The sequence below is a fragment of the Triplophysa dalaica genome, chromosome 14, assembly GCF_015846415.1.
Source record: "Triplophysa dalaica isolate WHDGS20190420 chromosome 14, ASM1584641v1, whole genome shotgun sequence".
In the NCBI taxonomy this organism is placed as follows: domain Eukaryota; kingdom Metazoa; phylum Chordata; class Actinopteri; order Cypriniformes; family Nemacheilidae; genus Triplophysa; species Triplophysa dalaica.
In genome coordinates, this window is record NC_079555.1 from 18,048,750 (window position 1) to 18,066,723 (window position 17,974).

General features: G+C 39.7%; 1 protein-coding gene across 2 annotated transcripts in view; it reads left to right on the plus strand.

Annotated features, from left to right (window-relative positions):
• The first annotated feature begins 8,762 nt into the window (after positions 1–8,762).
• The window catches only part of rasa2 (RAS p21 protein activator 2), a 43,402-nt gene continuing 34,190 nt past the window's right edge, over positions 8,763–17,974 (plus strand). Inside the window, exons 1-2 of one of the 2 annotated variants that reach the window (XM_056766443.1) lie at positions 8,763–8,956; positions 17,053–17,176. In XM_056766443.1, coding sequence (XP_056622421.1) covers positions 8,899–8,956; positions 17,053–17,176 — 182 coding nt within the window. In that variant the 5' untranslated portion in view covers positions 8,763–8,898. The remainder of the gene's footprint in view (positions 8,957–17,052; positions 17,177–17,974) is intronic. The other variant, XM_056766444.1, reaches the window with a different exon arrangement.

Below are 17,974 nucleotides of genomic sequence, written 5' to 3' on the forward strand. Positions count from 1 at the left end.
TAATAAAAGGCTTCAATCCCTAACTATTTTAGGTTAAAGTGAACAAAAATCAGTTATTGAATACATTATCATTGTTTACTGTTTGTCTCCTTTCAGCCTGTCTCCTACGTAAGGTAAAATGACCCCTAATTTGAGCTGTCAGGTACAATAAGACATAAATCTGACATGATTGTGTCATTCCCATCAACAGAAAGATGTCCCAGCTACTATATCACTGAACAGTTAAGACCTCAGTAAAATATATTTTTTATCTGCATTATCATTAGTTTTTAGATCAAAGGACAGCATTCTTCCCTCTTAGAAACATCTCTGAACTGCTGCCAAGCTTTCTGCTTTAGATGTGGATAAACTCATTCATCCATTTATGACCTCAAGAATATATTATTGTAGTTCATTGTTGGGGGGATCTCCTGAATAAACTACAACTGGTTCAAAATGCAGCAGCGAGAGGGCTCATTAGATCAAAGAAATTTGACCATATAAGCCCAATTCTGTTATCGTTGCACTGGCTACCTTATTAAATTCTGAATAGACTTTAAAATCCTGTCAATTATTTATAAAGCATTGAATGGTCTAGCACCTCAGTATCTCTGTGAACTATTGTCAGATTACAATCCATGGCGCACACTGCGATCGCAAAACTCTGGTCTGTTGATATTTCCCAGAATATCAAAATCTTCTAAAGGTGGTCGATCCTTTTCATACTTGGCTCCTAAACTTTGAAATAGCCTCCCCAGCCAGGCTTGGGGTTCAGAGACAATAAATTTAAGACAAGTTGGATCCGATGGTTGAGTGGTTCGTGCTCCGACATATGTTGCCGGTGCGTCCTGGGCAACCAGAGTTCAAATCCCGGCTCGTAGTCCTTTCTCCGACCCCACCACCTCTCTCTCATCCACTTCGCTTCCTTTCCTCTCTAAAATAACTGTTTGTTCAATAAAGAACCTCTTTAATATAGCTTTTAACTAACTCACTGATAACACTGTTAACTCACCGTAAGCAGTCTATGCCATAATTAAGTTAGCTTGTCGGAAACCAAACACACAAACACACCCATGATAATGTCACTGTCTGTGAGCGGCCTCTACGGTAATATCAGTTTTTGCTTTTCATGTTCCTTTACATTGGGTTCCTGAGGACACCAGAGGTCGTCATTCCAAGCTCTTCCCAGTTCAGCCAAACGCTCATGAAGATTGGAAGTCCACCTACATTTACATTCACATTTATGCATTTGGCAGATGCTTTATCAAAAGCGACTTACATTGCATTGTTTTATAAACTTGACTATGAGCACTTTTCCACCATCGCGCCGAATAGTTCTACTGTCTGAAACGATTACAGTTAAGTTTCCACGTGAGCCTGGTTCGACACGACACGATTACAAACTGTTCTCTTCTCAGAATTTTCAACACAGATCGATAACTGTGCTGAATCGCGCTATTGACTGCGCCTAGAGCTGTTATAGCTCAGTCTCTTATGTTACCGAGGCAGCGCATGATGTGTTTGTGTTGTCTAAAAATTCTGTAATAAGACCTGGGATGGAAAATGAAACAATTTACTTACAGCCGGGCATGTATCGGCACGGAGTGGAGCAATTATGCAACGAGATCGAACACATGATCTTGCCATTGGTAGTGCCATGCTCTAACTGAGCCACAGGAAAGCTAATGCCGACTGTAACCACAACCTAGGATCCTGAGGGCACCAGAAGTCGTCAGTCCAAGCCCCAGCTCTGGCCTGATCCTCTTTCCAGTCCAGCCAGATGCTTGTGACAATGGGCAATTCAGCTGACGACAACTATAGCAACAACCTACAGTCATCCAGGACCAGAATAATATTGGATAGACCTAAATTTCTCTTTTCCAATCCTCACTAGTTCTTTCCTCTTTTCACTAATCAGCCTTGCAAAATGTTTCGATGAATCTCACAGTAATTATTTTCTCTGTAGTTGCAGCAGTGGTATTTAAACATGCCAGAGGGGAACTGGCTCTCCCGGTTGAGTCTGAGTTTTTTTTTTCCTCCACTCTTATTCACATAATCTTTGGTGTAGTTTTGGATCTTTGCCACCGGTACTAACTGGGAGACTGCTGATTTAGTTTAATCCATAAATAAAAAAAAAACGTGCGTTTTACAACACACATGCACTTTAAAGATAAAAAAAAGTTTAAATATGTGTTTTTCTTTTGTCTTTGGTGTGTTATAAGTTGCCCATGCATGTATTAGCCACGTAAAATTGCAAAAATTTAATTGTCGGAACAAAAGATGTATTTTATCTAGAAGCGAATGCTCACCCAGACCTGCCTAAAACGTATAACCACACCCCGGCAAATCTACGTCAGTTCGTAACACGATTTGACTAAGACCGCCCCAAATATATAAGTAAGGTGGTTGTACCTGTCAGTACAATTGCTGTGGAACCTGATGTTCCAAATGTGGTAAGAGGCGTTACATTTCCGTGCAGTATTCGACCAATCACTATGCACTAGTGAACTGGCCAATCAAATTACAACTCTCTTTTTAGAGCGATGAGCTTTGTAAAACATCAGCGCGTTTCAGAGAGGCGGAGCAAAGAGGAGATGCAAACATGCATGATATGTGGAAAATACAGCGTTTCTCAACCTTAAATCGTGTATACACATTGTATAAAATCTAAAGCAAACAATAATATTCGTTTTAGCCGCATCAAATGACCCCTTTAACATATTTTATGTTTCTAAATGCTGGTTTCTTTCTGCAAGTTTTGGTATTATTGCAAATTGTTCTAGTATATTGTAATTTTAGTCCTGATAACAATATTTAAAATAATAATATAAATAAATGAAATATACTTCGATTATTATTGCAAATTGTTTTAGTATATTGTAATTTGAGGCTCCCAGGCCTGATTACAACATTTAAAATAATCATATAACTAAATTAAATATACTTCGTTTAAATAATTTAGAGTTTCTGACAATCCACTGACATCAGTGTGCATTGCATAGAGAAAAACGTTCCATGATACCATGAATCTTAATATTCTTTATAATTATTAATAATTATGTGTTCTCTAAACAATTTTCCACTAGTATTATTAGTACATTTTTATTATGATGTATGTAAAGCTGCTTTAGAACAATGCAATGCTATTTAAATAAAATGTAATTGAATCTGTACAGTACAACAGTGCCGAAGCACAACTGATTTAAAGGGGTGGTTCAACACCGTTTCATGCATTCTGACTTCTTTACAATGTTAAACATTCTGGCTTCTCATGCTTGACATAGTTAACTTGTCAAAAAAAGAGTTTGTAGTACAGTTGTGTTCAAAATTATTCAACCCCCAATGCTCTAAATGGTTTTAGGGAATTTAGTGTACATTTGTAATTGTATTCAGAATGAAATCCTACAAGGACTTCTTAAAGAACCATATGCAACTAAAATGACATCAATTAGTTTTGTAATACAGTAGTAAATGTTTCTTTTGTGAATTCTTCATTGACATAATTATTCAAACCCTTAAAGACTACCACTCTGAAGAACAGAGGTTCAATGAAGTGTTTTCAATCAGGTATTGAAAACACCTGTGGATATCAGGGAGCAGCAATAAAGCCTAATAAGCACCAATTAGGCAGCTTTAAAATGACTGTGATACTCAGCTCCTTCTAGACATTTACTGGTGTGGTTACAAACATGGTGAGGTCAAGAGAATGGTCCAGGAAGACAAGAGAACAGGTGATTACTCTTAACAGGAAGGGCAATGGCTATAAGAAGATTGCAAAGATGTTAAACATACCAAGAGACACCATAGGAAGCATCATTCGCAAATTCAAGGCAAAGGGCACTGTTGAAACGCTACCTGGTCGTGGCAGAAAGAAGATGCTGACTTCGACTGCTGTGCGCTACCTGAAGCGTAGAGTGGAGAAAAGTCCCCGTGTGACTGCTGAGGAACTGAGAAAAGATTTGTCAGATGTGGGTACTGAAGTTTCTGCTCAGACAATACGGCGCACCCTGCGTAATGAAGGCCTCCATACCAGAACTCCCAGGCGCACCCCCTTGCTGTCCCCAAAGAATGAGAAGAGTCGACTGCAGTATGCCAAAAGTCATGTGGACAAACCACAGAAGTGTTCTGTGGACTGATGAAACAAAATTAGAACTGTTTGGGCCCATGGATCAACGCTATGTTTGGAGGAGGAAGAACAAGGCCTATGAAGAAAAGAACACCTTGCCTACTGTGAAGCATGGCGGGGGGTCAATCATGCTTTGGGGCTGTTTTGCTTCTGCAGGTACTGGGAAGCTTCAGCGTGTGCAAGGTACCATGAATTCTCTTCAGTACCAGGAGATATTGGATGACAATGTGATGCAGTCCGTCACAAACCTGAGGCTTGGAAGACGTTGGACCTTTCAACAGGACAATGATCCCAAGCATACCTCAAAGTCCACTAGAGCATAGTTGCAGATTAAAGGCTGGAACATTTTGAAGTGGCCATCGCAGTCACCAGACTTAAATCCGATTGAGAACCTCTGGTGGGACTTAAAGAAAGCAGTTGCAGTGCGCAAGCCTAAGAATGTGACTGAACTGGAGGCTTTTGCCCACGATGAATGGGCGAAGATACCCGTAGATCGCTGCAAGACACTTGTGTCAAGCTATGCTTCACGTTTAAAAGCTGTTATAACTGTAAAAGGATGTTGTACTAAGTACTAAGATTGAATGTCACTTGGGGGTTGAATAAAACTGATAATGATGTGAGCTCAGAAAAGACATTTGTGGTTATTTCATTATAAATGTTATGTTATATTTGTCTGACCTACACGTGCCTCTTTAATTTACTTGTAAGGAGGATGACTGAATGATCATAATCAATGTCAAACCGACCAAAACAATCAATTTCAGTGGGGGTTGAATAATTTTGAACACAACTGTATTTCTGTGCTTGATACACTCCCCCAAGGTTCGTATACGTTTTTTAAAGTTTTTTTTCGAACATGAAATTCCGTTACGTAACAACTTTTCTTAGTCCCTTATTGGGGACATGTCAACCCCTGGGAGAAAGACCACACCCATCAATGTGCTTCGTTCACGATGTTCAGCCGTGTTTGTTTGTTTCTTTACTGCATTAGGGTGAGGAATGTTTCATAGACGGTGGATATAGTGCTGTTACAGTTCAACGTCTGCACATCCTCATCACCGGACTACACTTTCCATAATCCCTAACACCCATCTCACCTTATCTTCATTTACATTTACATTTATGCATTTGGCAGACGCTTTTATCCAAAGCGGCTTACATTGCATTATCCTATACATTTATACATAGGTTTGTGCAATCCCATAGGAATCAAACCCAGAACCTTGCCTTGTTAACGCAATGCTCTTACCCCTGAGCTACAGGAAAGCTTCATCACTGGACATTAGTTGTTTATCCACGTCACATGTGTATCCCTCATTATCTGTTGTATTTAAGGTCTACCCTTCCTAGTGTTCTTTGTCCAGTATAGTAAATGTATGGTTGGGTTTATCACTGTGGTTCGATATGGATTAAAGGAAACCCGTTTTGATTACCTTCTTGTTGTCAGTATTCCCTGCACAGCCCGTAACAGAATACTGGACCTTAAAACATGAACAGCTATAACTTCTCTCCAGGGGCCATCCTCATGGACCTGAGGCAGGATGGGTGGACTCTAGAGAGCTATATGGAGGAATTTCTGGAGTTGTGTTATCAGGTGAGTTTAAGTGATCAAGCGTTGAACCTCGCATTGTTGACCGGTCTGGCCGACGATCTGCTCGTCCTCATCATGCTTCCTGACGCAGATGATAACCCGTTGGAGGACTTCCTAAATCGAGTCCTCCAAATGATCGGCTCTGAGTTCTGCGTCGAGGTGGCTGATAGAGACTTGAACGAGGGTCGCCCAGTATCGGTCAAAAGCGGGGGGTTAGCTCCGACTCACTCTGGTACCACAACTCACCCCTCCACAATCCAGCTCTCCCCAAAGCCTTGCTGCCGTGCCTCTAGACGGCATGCGGGTCGGAACTCTCCCCGGATCAGTGGCCCTTCCGCTCCTGAGCCCTACAGTGTCTCGTCTCCGAGCTTCCCCTGGAGGTTTAACTGTTTGCGGAGTTCGACCCTTTTTATTCTAAAGGGGACCTCGCAACACAGCCCGAGAAGCACTCCCCGGATCTGATGGACTTTTCAGCTCACGAGCTGCCGGGCCCCCCTGGTGGTGAGACCCTGGGAGTCTCCAACCCCGAGCTAAGTCTGGTGGACCAGCTGCTGCTGGATTTTCAAAAGCCACCAGACCTTGCTCCCAAGCGCGCGCAGTGTCACTCATCTAAGCCTGCTCCCTGACACGATGGAGGTATCTAAGACCAAAAGGGCCAAAACTTCCTTTTCCTCCAGCCGTCAACACCCGCTGTCCAGCCACAAGAGCCGACTAACCAGCCGGTCCCGTCCGGCCATCCAGAGGCCTCCGAGTCGGTCACGTCCGGCCGTCCAGAGGCCTCCGAGTCGGTCCCGTCAGACCGTCCAGAGGCCTCCGAGTCCCCTGCTCTGCCGCCAGAGCCCGCTGTCCAGTCGCCTTAGTCGGTAGCCGAACCACCTTCGGCTCTGTTGGACTCCTCCCTCTCCCCGGCTACACCTAGGTCCTCGGTCCCTCTGTCTCCACCCTGGCTCCTGTTAAGGCGCGAGGTCGCACCTTTTTGAGGGGGGCGTACTGTAACAGTTTAACGTCTGCACATCCTCATCACCGGACTACACTTCCCATAATCCCTAGCACCCGTCTCATCTGATCTTCATCATTGGACATTTGTTGTTTATCCCCATCACCTGTGTATCCCTCATTATCTGTAGTATTTAGGTTCTCCCCTTCCTAGTGTTCTTTGTCTAGAATTTTAAACGGTAAGTCAAACTGAGTCATATGTGTGTGTTTTGTTGGCAATCGGCACGTACGTGCATTATGTAAACAACACAAATTTATAGTGAATAAACAGTTATGCACAGATTATGCAATGATGAATTGTGTACTCGTGCTTCTGTTCCCCCCCTGAACGCCTCCAGGGGCTTGCCTGTTTTCAGAAATAATAGTACAGCTGTCTGTCTTTTATAAATGCGATCAAACAAAATACTCTTTGAAGATAAGAAGTATGCAGTACTACTCTATAGGTACTCAAGATAAATATAAGATTGGCAGAAACCGCAAGTGTAACCTCCGCTTAAATGCTGAGTAGATCATTGCTATGCAATGCAATCACTACTAGCAGTGCAATCGTGCGATCCCTCCCTCTCGCGAATCAACATCCAAAGACATGCCGCCTCCAAAACATATGAGCATGCGCACAGACCAGAAACTGTTGGATCGGTTCCAGTGAAGTCATGTCACATTCACCGGTGAGAAACAGAGGCGATCGGTGTCTCCTCTTCATGGGAGGCACGTATTAAAAATACGTGTTCAGCGCTTCCAACTTGCATCATGTCAAAATACGTGCCTGCAGCACACGCCTCGAAAGGGTTTATGATAACAGAGACGTCCGCGTTCAGAAGACACTGCGTTAACACTTAACTCTGATTACATGACATGACGGGCTAAATACGTTACATGTTTTGCCGAGCTTCGCATTACTGCTTCCCCTGAAGAGGAGTCACGGATCGCCTACGTTGAGAAAACATTACAGTACAAAGTAAATTACATTACTACAATAACAAACATCTCCTGGTACCTGCTCCCTGTCCGCCATTGTCTCGCTGCCTGCACATGAGCGCGCTGATGATGTCTGCGTGGACAGGGTGCACAGTGGGATACAAAATACGCTGACTGAAAATGTACACCTGATGTATCATTGCCTCCGGACCGAGGGCAGTAATTGGTCCAACGTTTTTTGACCCTAGGCCTTTCACAGAATATATATAATTACAAAAACACCAATGTTTCGCTTTTCTTGCTATCAGGATGTTAAGAGACTTCCAACCAGCATGACAAAAAAAGTTTCTGAACAGGATTGTCTACTCAGCCTTTAAAGGTAAACAATTCCAACTTGCAAATTTGTGTTTTTAATAGAGATGGCAAAAGAGAGGCTTTGCATGCAGCTTTAATGTTATTGAAACGAATAATAAAGTTCTAGCGATTTTCTGACCCAGTCCCCTGTAAATCAATTGATGGAGCATTGTGTTAGTAAAACAGGGGAATTACGTTTGATTCCAAGGGAACAAAATGTATAACTTGAATGCACTGTAATAATGTGCTAAATGTACAGTATGTTAACAACAGTGTACCACCATTGAGTGAGAAACAGCAACAGAACAATTTTGAGTTTATGGCACGTTGACCTGATAAGGTAACGCTACCTTTACAGATGGAACTCCACCAAAATGAACTGGATTAAATAAAGTAGGCCTACAGGTTCAATATTTACTTTTCAATAATCAATAATATAAATAGCAGTAAACACATATTTAAAAAATACATATTAAGAACTATACAGAAATAATACAAAATTATATATTTGGATAGTTATAAATAATATGTGGATATAAATAAAACATTAAGAGCTACATATAATTTTAACATAAAAAGCTACTTAAAAATAACAAATTATTTGCATACGCTTGACATATATGGACTGCTCTCAAAAATGTTGTCTAGGTAGCCAGCTTACTATAGGTTTTAAACAACATCATGATCTCCAGTCTTTCATTCAGGGGCCCCAGCTCGGTTCATCTGCTCTATCGCTCGTCCTCCACCAGGGCTTCCGTTTGTTTTGACTAAATGATGTTGCCTGCGAGAGTTGATTCACACAAATACCCTTTCTAGCGTTGCGACCAATCGCGCTGCGCCGGTGACGCTGCGGAGGGCCGTCCGTCCGCGCGCCTGCATTCATAAACGGATGTGATAAGTGTTGAATGTACTGTACAGAGACGAAACTCGGACCATGGCGGAAGAAGACGACACGAAAATCCGGATTTTGCAGAGTCTCCGAGGAAAGATCTGTAAGTGGAACGGCAAGGTTTGAGTGAGTGAGTGTGTATGTGTATGCGTGTGTTTAGACGGCTTTTAGAGAGAAAGAGACGAAAATTATCGTGCGCGGGGGAGAAGAGGGGCGCGGTACGAGGCGAGCAACACACAAACACACGCACACATACATACATACATACATACATACATACATAACACATACGCACACACTCGTATTCAGCGCCAGTGGATGAGGCTCTGAGAAACTAACGCTGTTTGGCACATTAGATGGTTTACACTTACAGTTTTAAGGGTTGCTTTATTTTCACAGCTCATTCACGTAACGTTACTGAATAGCAGTGACAGATAATGAGTGAGTTAGCCGTACTGCTAACGTGCTCAGTAGCCTGATCACCGCTCGTAACAACCATGTTATTTACTCGTTTAAATTGGTACGTGTGTGAAAATCTTTGTTTAGCCACTTTACCTAATGCAATCTTCATGTGACTGGAGGTAATGGGCGGTTATTTGATTCATTCTAACCCGGGCTGTTGTTGTGAAACAGACAGCGGTATCCTCGCTGAAATTTTGACACATTCTAAACTGGACGGAAGTTGTTCCATCGCTTTAGATGCACTGCGACATATAATTACAATATTCACAATTTGCTTAAATTAGATATTTAAATGTATTATTATATATAAACTATGTACAAAGTGTAGTATAACGTCTATGATCAAATAACTTTGAAGCATGATTTTACTTTTAACGTTAGTTGAGTTTTATACTTAAAATGTAATAAAAACGGTCACCATAGGTTTTAATAAATACTACAGTTGTACTTTCATACTACAGTTAGGCTACTTAAATCGAAATGGGATCATGTAGCCACCTCAAAAATAAACGGAGATATTAATCGTTTTTTTATTTTACTAAAGTAACAGCCACTGTATTAATGTTGTTATCTTTAGTGCCATGGTATTTTTTAAGTAGCATTTAAAATTCATGATATATGGTAAGCACTGAGTACTATATACTTTAGTATTACCTTCTGGTACCCTTGATTAATAATTTCTTGTAAGGGATATGACCAGTGATATTGAAAAGCTCAGGGAAATTAATAGCTGTTTTGTGTCCATAACTATAAATAAGGAGATGATTTGATGATTGTCTCAGGAAGTTTCTAAAAAGTAGATTTATGTGTAAGCTTAAACTTAATTTCTATGCTTAGATCTTTAAGCTGGTAAAATGATTGGTGCTGACGTTTTTTACGTCTCCTACCCCTCACCCACCCAAAAAATTAATGAACTGAAACCTTCTGTGTTGCAAGTAAGTTCGTGGTAAATCAGAATGTGGTGTTAAGCTCACTGACAGCATCATATCCACGATATTGCATAATTCCTGTGAAGTACCACAACCTCGTTTTTAATGGAGAACAAAAAGAAAAACCTTTACATAAATGTGAGGAAAGATGGCCATGCGACGGGATGTTTATTTATATATTTTTTTTAATATTTAAACTGCAAACTTGTAGTTTGGCTGTGAAAAACATAAAGGAGATCATAATAGATCTGTTCATGTTAATCTTACATGCAGCATGAACATTAAGAACATTTTCAAACGGTCAGGTCAAAGACATTTCCTTTTATCTTGCCACCTGGATGAGGGTAGGGTATTTATGATTACAGTAACTGCTCAATAACCAGCGTTATACCACTGTACTGAAACAGCTGTTTACATTGGAGATGTAAGGGTATTTTACTTTGACACACAGGACGATGTTTTTTGGAAGTCGGTTGGAAGTTGGGACTTTGGAGGCCTTTGGCTAGCTTCCCAACCGCAAGTCAATTCCGATAGTGTAGAGTAAAGTGATGATGCTGAGAATCAGTTTGTGTAATTTAGCAGGTTAGTAAAGTAGCAGGTTTATATTGAAGTTACATGTAAAAGCATAAAAGTTTATTGTATGTAATCTGACAGACTACTATAGTGCAAATTAACAAATGCCTCTTATGAAGAATTGGGAAATTCGTTAAATATTTTTGCTCATACATTTTCTTTGACGGTAGACATAACAGTTTTCAAAAAACCTTTTTAGAAAAAATGGTGTTAAATGTCAAAGACTTCCGAAAAAATGTTGTCTAGATCACAATCACTAAACTGTCACACGACCACTTCCTACGTTCTTCCTTACCATCCTGAATAAAATATTTGTAGGGGGGTACAGACTGAATGTGAACTGAAACATCTCCCGTGACACGAACGTGCTATCAAATCTTATCTGAGCATATCTGAAACTCAAATGGGACTGCGTGACACAGAGAGATTGATCATTCTCTGAGTCATGTAGTTAAGACTGTGAGATCTGTATTGAGCCGAATATGTGGCATTGTTGCAATCTGGCATCACCAATTTTCAAAACATATTTTATAAAAGAAATGTAGGAATTCATTTGTCTTGTGATATGTTTGTGTTTGACAACTGCTGTTATGTGTTTGATAATCAGACAACTGCCCAGTGCTCTGGGGGTTGAATGTAAGTCAATTAGTTTTTCATTCACAAAAGCACACTACAGTTTCAGAATGACTGTTATGACCGAGCGGTGCAGAGTTGAGCCGCGGTGGCTACTGTGTGCAGAGCGTTATGCTGTAGTTATGGCTTTGTCCAAGTAAGAGCTATAAACAGTACAAATGGCGACACGTATGTCAAAGCATAACCACAAATGCGTTTACAACCACATCAAACCCAAATAAAACATTCAGGGAGTGCAGTATTTGTAGTGTGATTGATTTACTACCGCAAATAATATTAATACTCATCAGCTAGGGTCACCTTAATGGATAGTTCACTAAGAAAATTCTGTCATCATTTATTCACCCTCATGTCATTCCAAACCTGGATGTGACCCTTTCTTCTGTGGCACACAAAATATGATATTTTGAAGAAAGTTGCTAACCTAACAGCACTGGCCCCCATTCCCTTCTATTGTACCAGTTCCAGCGAATGGGGGCCCGTTACCAGCATTCTTCAAAATATCTTCTGATGTGTTCTGCGGAGGGAAAGTCAAAGAGGTTTGAAGTGAGAAGAGAGTGAGTCATAAAGTGTTTACATATGATGTTAAGGCTATAAAATAACTGTATGGCCTTATAGTGTAAACGTTTTTAAAACCTTGCATCAAAGATATTATTACTCATCTGTAGAAATCTGCGCAAGGGGAATTCAACAGAAATCTCTGTAGATTTCCACATAATTGGGATGCCTGTCATTCACAAAAGTTTGATTTTTGTTCCACTTTTGTTTTAGTTCATTACTAACCTCGAACAGTTTGAATCAATTCTATTGTTCTTTAATAAACCGAGAGGTGCACTTAAGTGTAACACTTAAAGCCTGTGGCAGTTATCTTTTTTAACGTGAATGCGTCTTTCGACTTCTACGCGAACACACCACATGTTTTGACGCCTGCACATTACGACAGATTGAAATATCTTTCCATGCCTACAGAGGTCAGGTTATATTCTACAACCTTGAATCGATGCTCCCAGGACACGGTTGGCATCTATTGGTTTAACTAATTACTGCAAGAAAAAGAAAGCGCATGCATGACCTGTGCATACTTTGTTGGTGAGGTAACAAAATTCCGGCAGTGTAGATACTATTCTGACAACGCAGTTTTCGTTACGCACACTGTAGGCTATCCACCGCATACGCGTAAAAAGGGAACTATACTTCATCCTTAAGTCTGCAGTTCAGCAGATTGTACTGCAAAATAAACACGCATTATGTCAGATTAAATTTGGGCTTGCGTGAATCTTTAACTTTTCCTCATAACTCATGCCACACAGCATGTCCTGCAGAGATAAACATTGTGCTTGGTGACCTGTCGGATGATATGTCACACTCACAGGTTAAAGCAGCGACACAAACCATATCCAGGGACCATTATAGAGACTTGCTGTAGGACAATAAGACTTCATCTAGCGACCACAGTGAACACACTAGCAACAGGCTAAAAACCCTGAAAACAACTGCATAGCACTGTCCTTGTAACCAATAGCATCTTAGTGACAATCTTGTTGAGAAAATCTGCTTTATATTGGGCTTGCAACTCCAATATCTGCTATGTTCAGCCACACGTTTCAACTGGAAAGTGTAGTGGACTAATTCATACCCTCATTGGTTACAGGGCACTCATTATATCTGATGTTATCTTATTTTTCTTTCCCTCTTTTTTTTTTTGTGCACAAACGGCCACATTTACATGTGGTCACCAGCACCGGCACAGGTGTGTCTGCACATATACAAACAGCAGGAGGAAATGTTTTGATGTGTTCGAGAACTGCTAGTCATTTAATATCATGTCAAGAGCAGCCAGCAAAGAGGAACTTTATAAGGATCTGCCTCAATGACAACCATCTTACAACACACTCTTATGACTTCACACCGGCCACAATGTTCCTGCGATCATGCGATCATGCAAGCATATAAAGTTAAGACAAATATTAGAAAGGCTAAAAGGCCTCATCACCTGGATAAAATGTACTTGGTTTATGGGCAGACCCAAACCAAATCTGCTTACACAGATTTGCACAGAATGGGAATGTCTGTCATTCACACACTTCTATTTGCATGCTTCCCAACTTTTGTGTCTGTCTTGAGTTGAGTGTTTTATGCTTTTTGCTTAACTAACAAATGTCTAGTTCATTTAAAAACATTCCACTCTGCAGAGTATACCTGAGCCTGCTTACAGGATATATGATACAGTATCCCAAAATTCACTATGCCATATACCTTAAAACTATGTCTTTAACTTTAGACTGCCCAAAGACGTTTTTACACAAATGTGGATTAAAACTGCCAAATCATAAACTGATAATGTAACTGACATCCAGACATTATTACGAAAACAGGGTGATTATTTGTATTTTCCTTTTATCACCCTACAGTATCATACTACAGTAAGTAGTTTATACTGTAGAATATTATAGTTTTACTATTATAAGTAAAAATGGAGGTGCTTAAAAGGTTCTTCACAGCGATGAGAAGAACACTTTTTGGTTCCACGAAACAATCAGTCAAACGTTCATTAGAACCAGCTCTTTTTCCCTTTTTCAGCCCCTTTTTCAACACAAAGAACCTTGTTTGAAACAGAAAGATTCTTCAGATGTTTAAGGTTCTTTATGGAACCAAATGGCATTGAAGAACCTTTTGAAGCACCGTTTTAGAGTTAAGTGTTAAAGTAATTACTCTTGTTGTCAAGGTTATAGATTTAGTAAATTGATCAATTGTATTAAATACTGTATTACAGCTTAATATATCGTAAACTAAGATTTAAAAACCCTAATGTCTAGTATTTTCACTACAGCTTACTAAAGTAAATGTTACAGTATTTTTTTATGTGCAGGGTTTAATGATAACTGCCCGTCATACCATATTAAAGGACAGAGAAAGCCGGATGTTTTCTGGGGCAACAGCAGTCAGTTACACAGTTTATCAGTGATTTCACTGCAAAATTCCACAACATCAGAATGAGGTTGTAATTGTATTTCTAAGATGGTTTTATAATATAATAATAATATAATGCGCTATGTGAAATACATCCCATTTCACATACTCTTTTCAAAAAATTGTATTCATGTATGCAGTAGGGGTTTAATGACCTCAGAGTTTTTTAAGTCGACTATTCTTAAATAATTCACATTTTCCTCGACGTTGTTCGTGCAACTCCTAGTATGCAGTATTACATTCAAAACATTTTTTTGATTAAACAACTTTTAAAGTAGCTTGTAAAGGCGTCACAGCTGACCTCTGGGACTGATTCAGGGCAAGAGAGCTTAACCCACAGCTCAAGAGTCGCTTTAATCTTCACAGTCCGTGGCTCTGGGATTAGACATTAATAGTTCTTTAAAGAGCAGAAGCCGATTGGCGTCGTCACCTCACATGCCCCTAACATGTTGTGCTTACACAGTCAACACTAAACTGACTGCTGTGTTTAACAGCATTTACGTTTACTATCTCAACCAGTTCATACTTTCCGTGCAGTGGAGACATGCGACACTCTTTGATACACAATCTCACGGGACTATTGATGTGGCTGGCTTATTCATATGAAATGATGCGATCTTATTTGTACTTTCGTGCCAGTGTTATTTGTTTTAGGGGTGGGGTTAGGAAGGGGCTTCAGTTGCCTTTTTTTAATCTAATAATCATACGTTTTTGTGTTTTTGTAATTTTGTAATAATTTGTAAAAATATTGTAAAATATATTGAGCAAAACTAAAAAGAACACTTTTAGTGACTGAATAGATCATCAGATTAGCCAAAATGTTACAGAATCAAATGAGAGGCAGAGGACAGGTTGTGATGAGTGACTAACACACCAGTTTTGCAGAAAATATTCTAAGTCTCCTGTGCAGTTCTCCACAGATGATATGTTATTTTATTACAGTACAGTCATAACTTGATTCCTTCAGGTTGGTACAGTTTTCAGTTTGTTTGTGTAACTGTCACTGTATGGGTGAGAAAATGAGGGCAAGTGTGTGTATCCCTGTAACAAACTCCAAAGTTTTCTGTGTGTGAGTATTTCAGAAGCTCTGCATAGTTTGTTTCTTCAGGCCTCACGGTTGCGGTTTGCGTTCACTTCCGTTGCTAAGCATGTAGTAGTACACACACTAGCTTGTCTCGATCGCACCTGTGTGTGTGTGAGCAGAAGGGTTAACCGTAGGGCATTGTCTGCTGTCACGGCTCCCTGTGGCAATGTGCAGCTGGGAGTTGAGTTTCCTCTGTGCTTTATCTGTGTCGACTGCAAGCATCATTATTTGTTGCTCAGCGTTTGCTATTGTTTTCTCAATGTTCAAGGAAAGATGTGTGCGTGTGTGCCGGAAACAGACATGCATTTTCTGAAGGTGTTCTGTGTGTGCCCATACCGACTCTGGACTAAATGGATTTTTTTGTTTTTATGACTGGTTTTTGTTCAGATCTTTGTTTATCAAACCTTTATTGAGTGAATTTCTTTTTCTTTTGAAATACCCTGTCCAGGTCAAAAGAAAATAAACTAATTTCACAATGAAAAAATCCATTCCAAATTTATCTATGACAATTAAGGCCCCACATTTTCGTTGTAGTGTAAAAATACTTTAATTTCTCATAGTAAGTTTCTCACACTATAATTAAATCTTAAACAGATAATATTACGATTCATAAATCTATACATTTTTGATGTTCACAAAATAGAACGCATTGCATAACATAAAACATTTATTTGAAATGTAAACCTTATACTGATCAAGTTTGTTTGTATTTTAGCTGTTAAGTAATGCAAATCCATGGCTTATAAAAGATAGAAAAACTGGCCTTTTAATATGTTCATTATTCTTGAGTGTTCTTTAGCTGTGTAATCCTGATAAGGTTTGATGTGGTCAAAATCATGCCTACATCTGTCCCCCCGATACATTAATATGTGGTTGTGTATCTACACATGTTTGAATTTGATCTTTTGAATCAGCGCTCTACTGGAAGCCCCGTTGCATGCTGGGAGGAAGTTAATGCTTCTCTTCTGTAACCACATCTGAGATGAGCTTCACGTATGGCAGCCACATCCTCCTCAAGCCTCTGCATCACCACACTACTCCTGCAAGTGTGTGTGTGTGTGTGTGTGAGCGCAAACACGCTCGTTAGTGTTTGTACATTGAGGACTCCACAACTGACAAACCTCTAATCCAATTGTGTGCAATATTCAGCATTATTAATAACTTCTACAAGCAATGTGAATGATAGTTTGAACAAGATGAAGTGTTTGTCTATTCTTGTGCGTGTGTGATTATGTTATGCAATATGTGCAGTTTGGCTTTTTGTGAATATTTATAATTGTCTTAGTATGAAAACAAATGTATCTAGTACATTTTCTGACAGCAGACGCTTTTATCCAAAACGACTTACAAAAGTTAGGAAAACAACGATGTGTTCTTTAAATGTGTGCGTGCACAGGTTTAGATATATTTGATAAACATGATAAAAAACAGAAAAGCAACTCGGTCTGCATTTTTCAGAATGCACAATGCACGAGTCACTCATTGGTGTGTCAACGTCCCTTCTGTGTGTGTGTCTGTTATCTTTAACACTACGTCCTCTGTCGACAGGCGAAGCAAAGAATCTGGGTCCGAGCTCAGGGCCGAACCGTCTCCGTGACCTCTGCACATTCTGTACCATCAGTCTGGACCAGGAGGAAGTCTACCGCACTAAAGTCTACGAGAAGAGCGTCAGGTGAGCTGACAAACACAGTTTGGTATAAGCACATTAACATGCGAAGCCTTGTGCTGATGCTGATGATATTTATCTGTGTATAGCTACTTTCATGTGTGGTTTCTTTGCTGCTTTACAGAAATGTACATGGCAAATGGCCTATATTTTCCTTCCTGCTTCTCACTCGTACAAGTAACATATTGTGAAAATGAATGGGGAGTCAGCGTTTTCTTCTTACCATGCTTTCAAATAAATAAAAATAGTTTATAGTAAATAGTTTATTGTATCTGAAGAAAATCTCAGTACTGCTAAAGTCTATTTCCAGTGTATTTTGGGTGTTTTTTTTATTGTATTGCTGAAGTGTTTTAGGAGGTTGGGCAGAAGTTGATAAGGTATTCTGGGTTGTTGAAGAATGATGAAAGTCTTGTTTATATTTGCGTCTGTCTCTGCACCGCAAGTCTTTTCTGAATGTTTGCCGTTCATATTAGATCTGCCCTCTATTCTTTGAAACAACAGAGGGCGGCTTGAATTAACCGGGTCGATATCAACATAAAACAGCGCAGAGTAGTAGAAGTTTACTAGAAGATTGTTACTCTGTTACAAAGATTTACCTTGGTTTTACAATGGTATTTGAATTAAAATCATAGTTACAACAAATTGACTATTGTCTCGCAACCATAATGGTTTAACATTTATTGTATTTCTGTGGTCATACAAATAACAGTCCTTGAGAAACATACAAACCATAGTAATTTTAGTAAGGAATTTAAAATATATATATATATATATTATAACAACAGTATGCAGGAAACAAGAAAC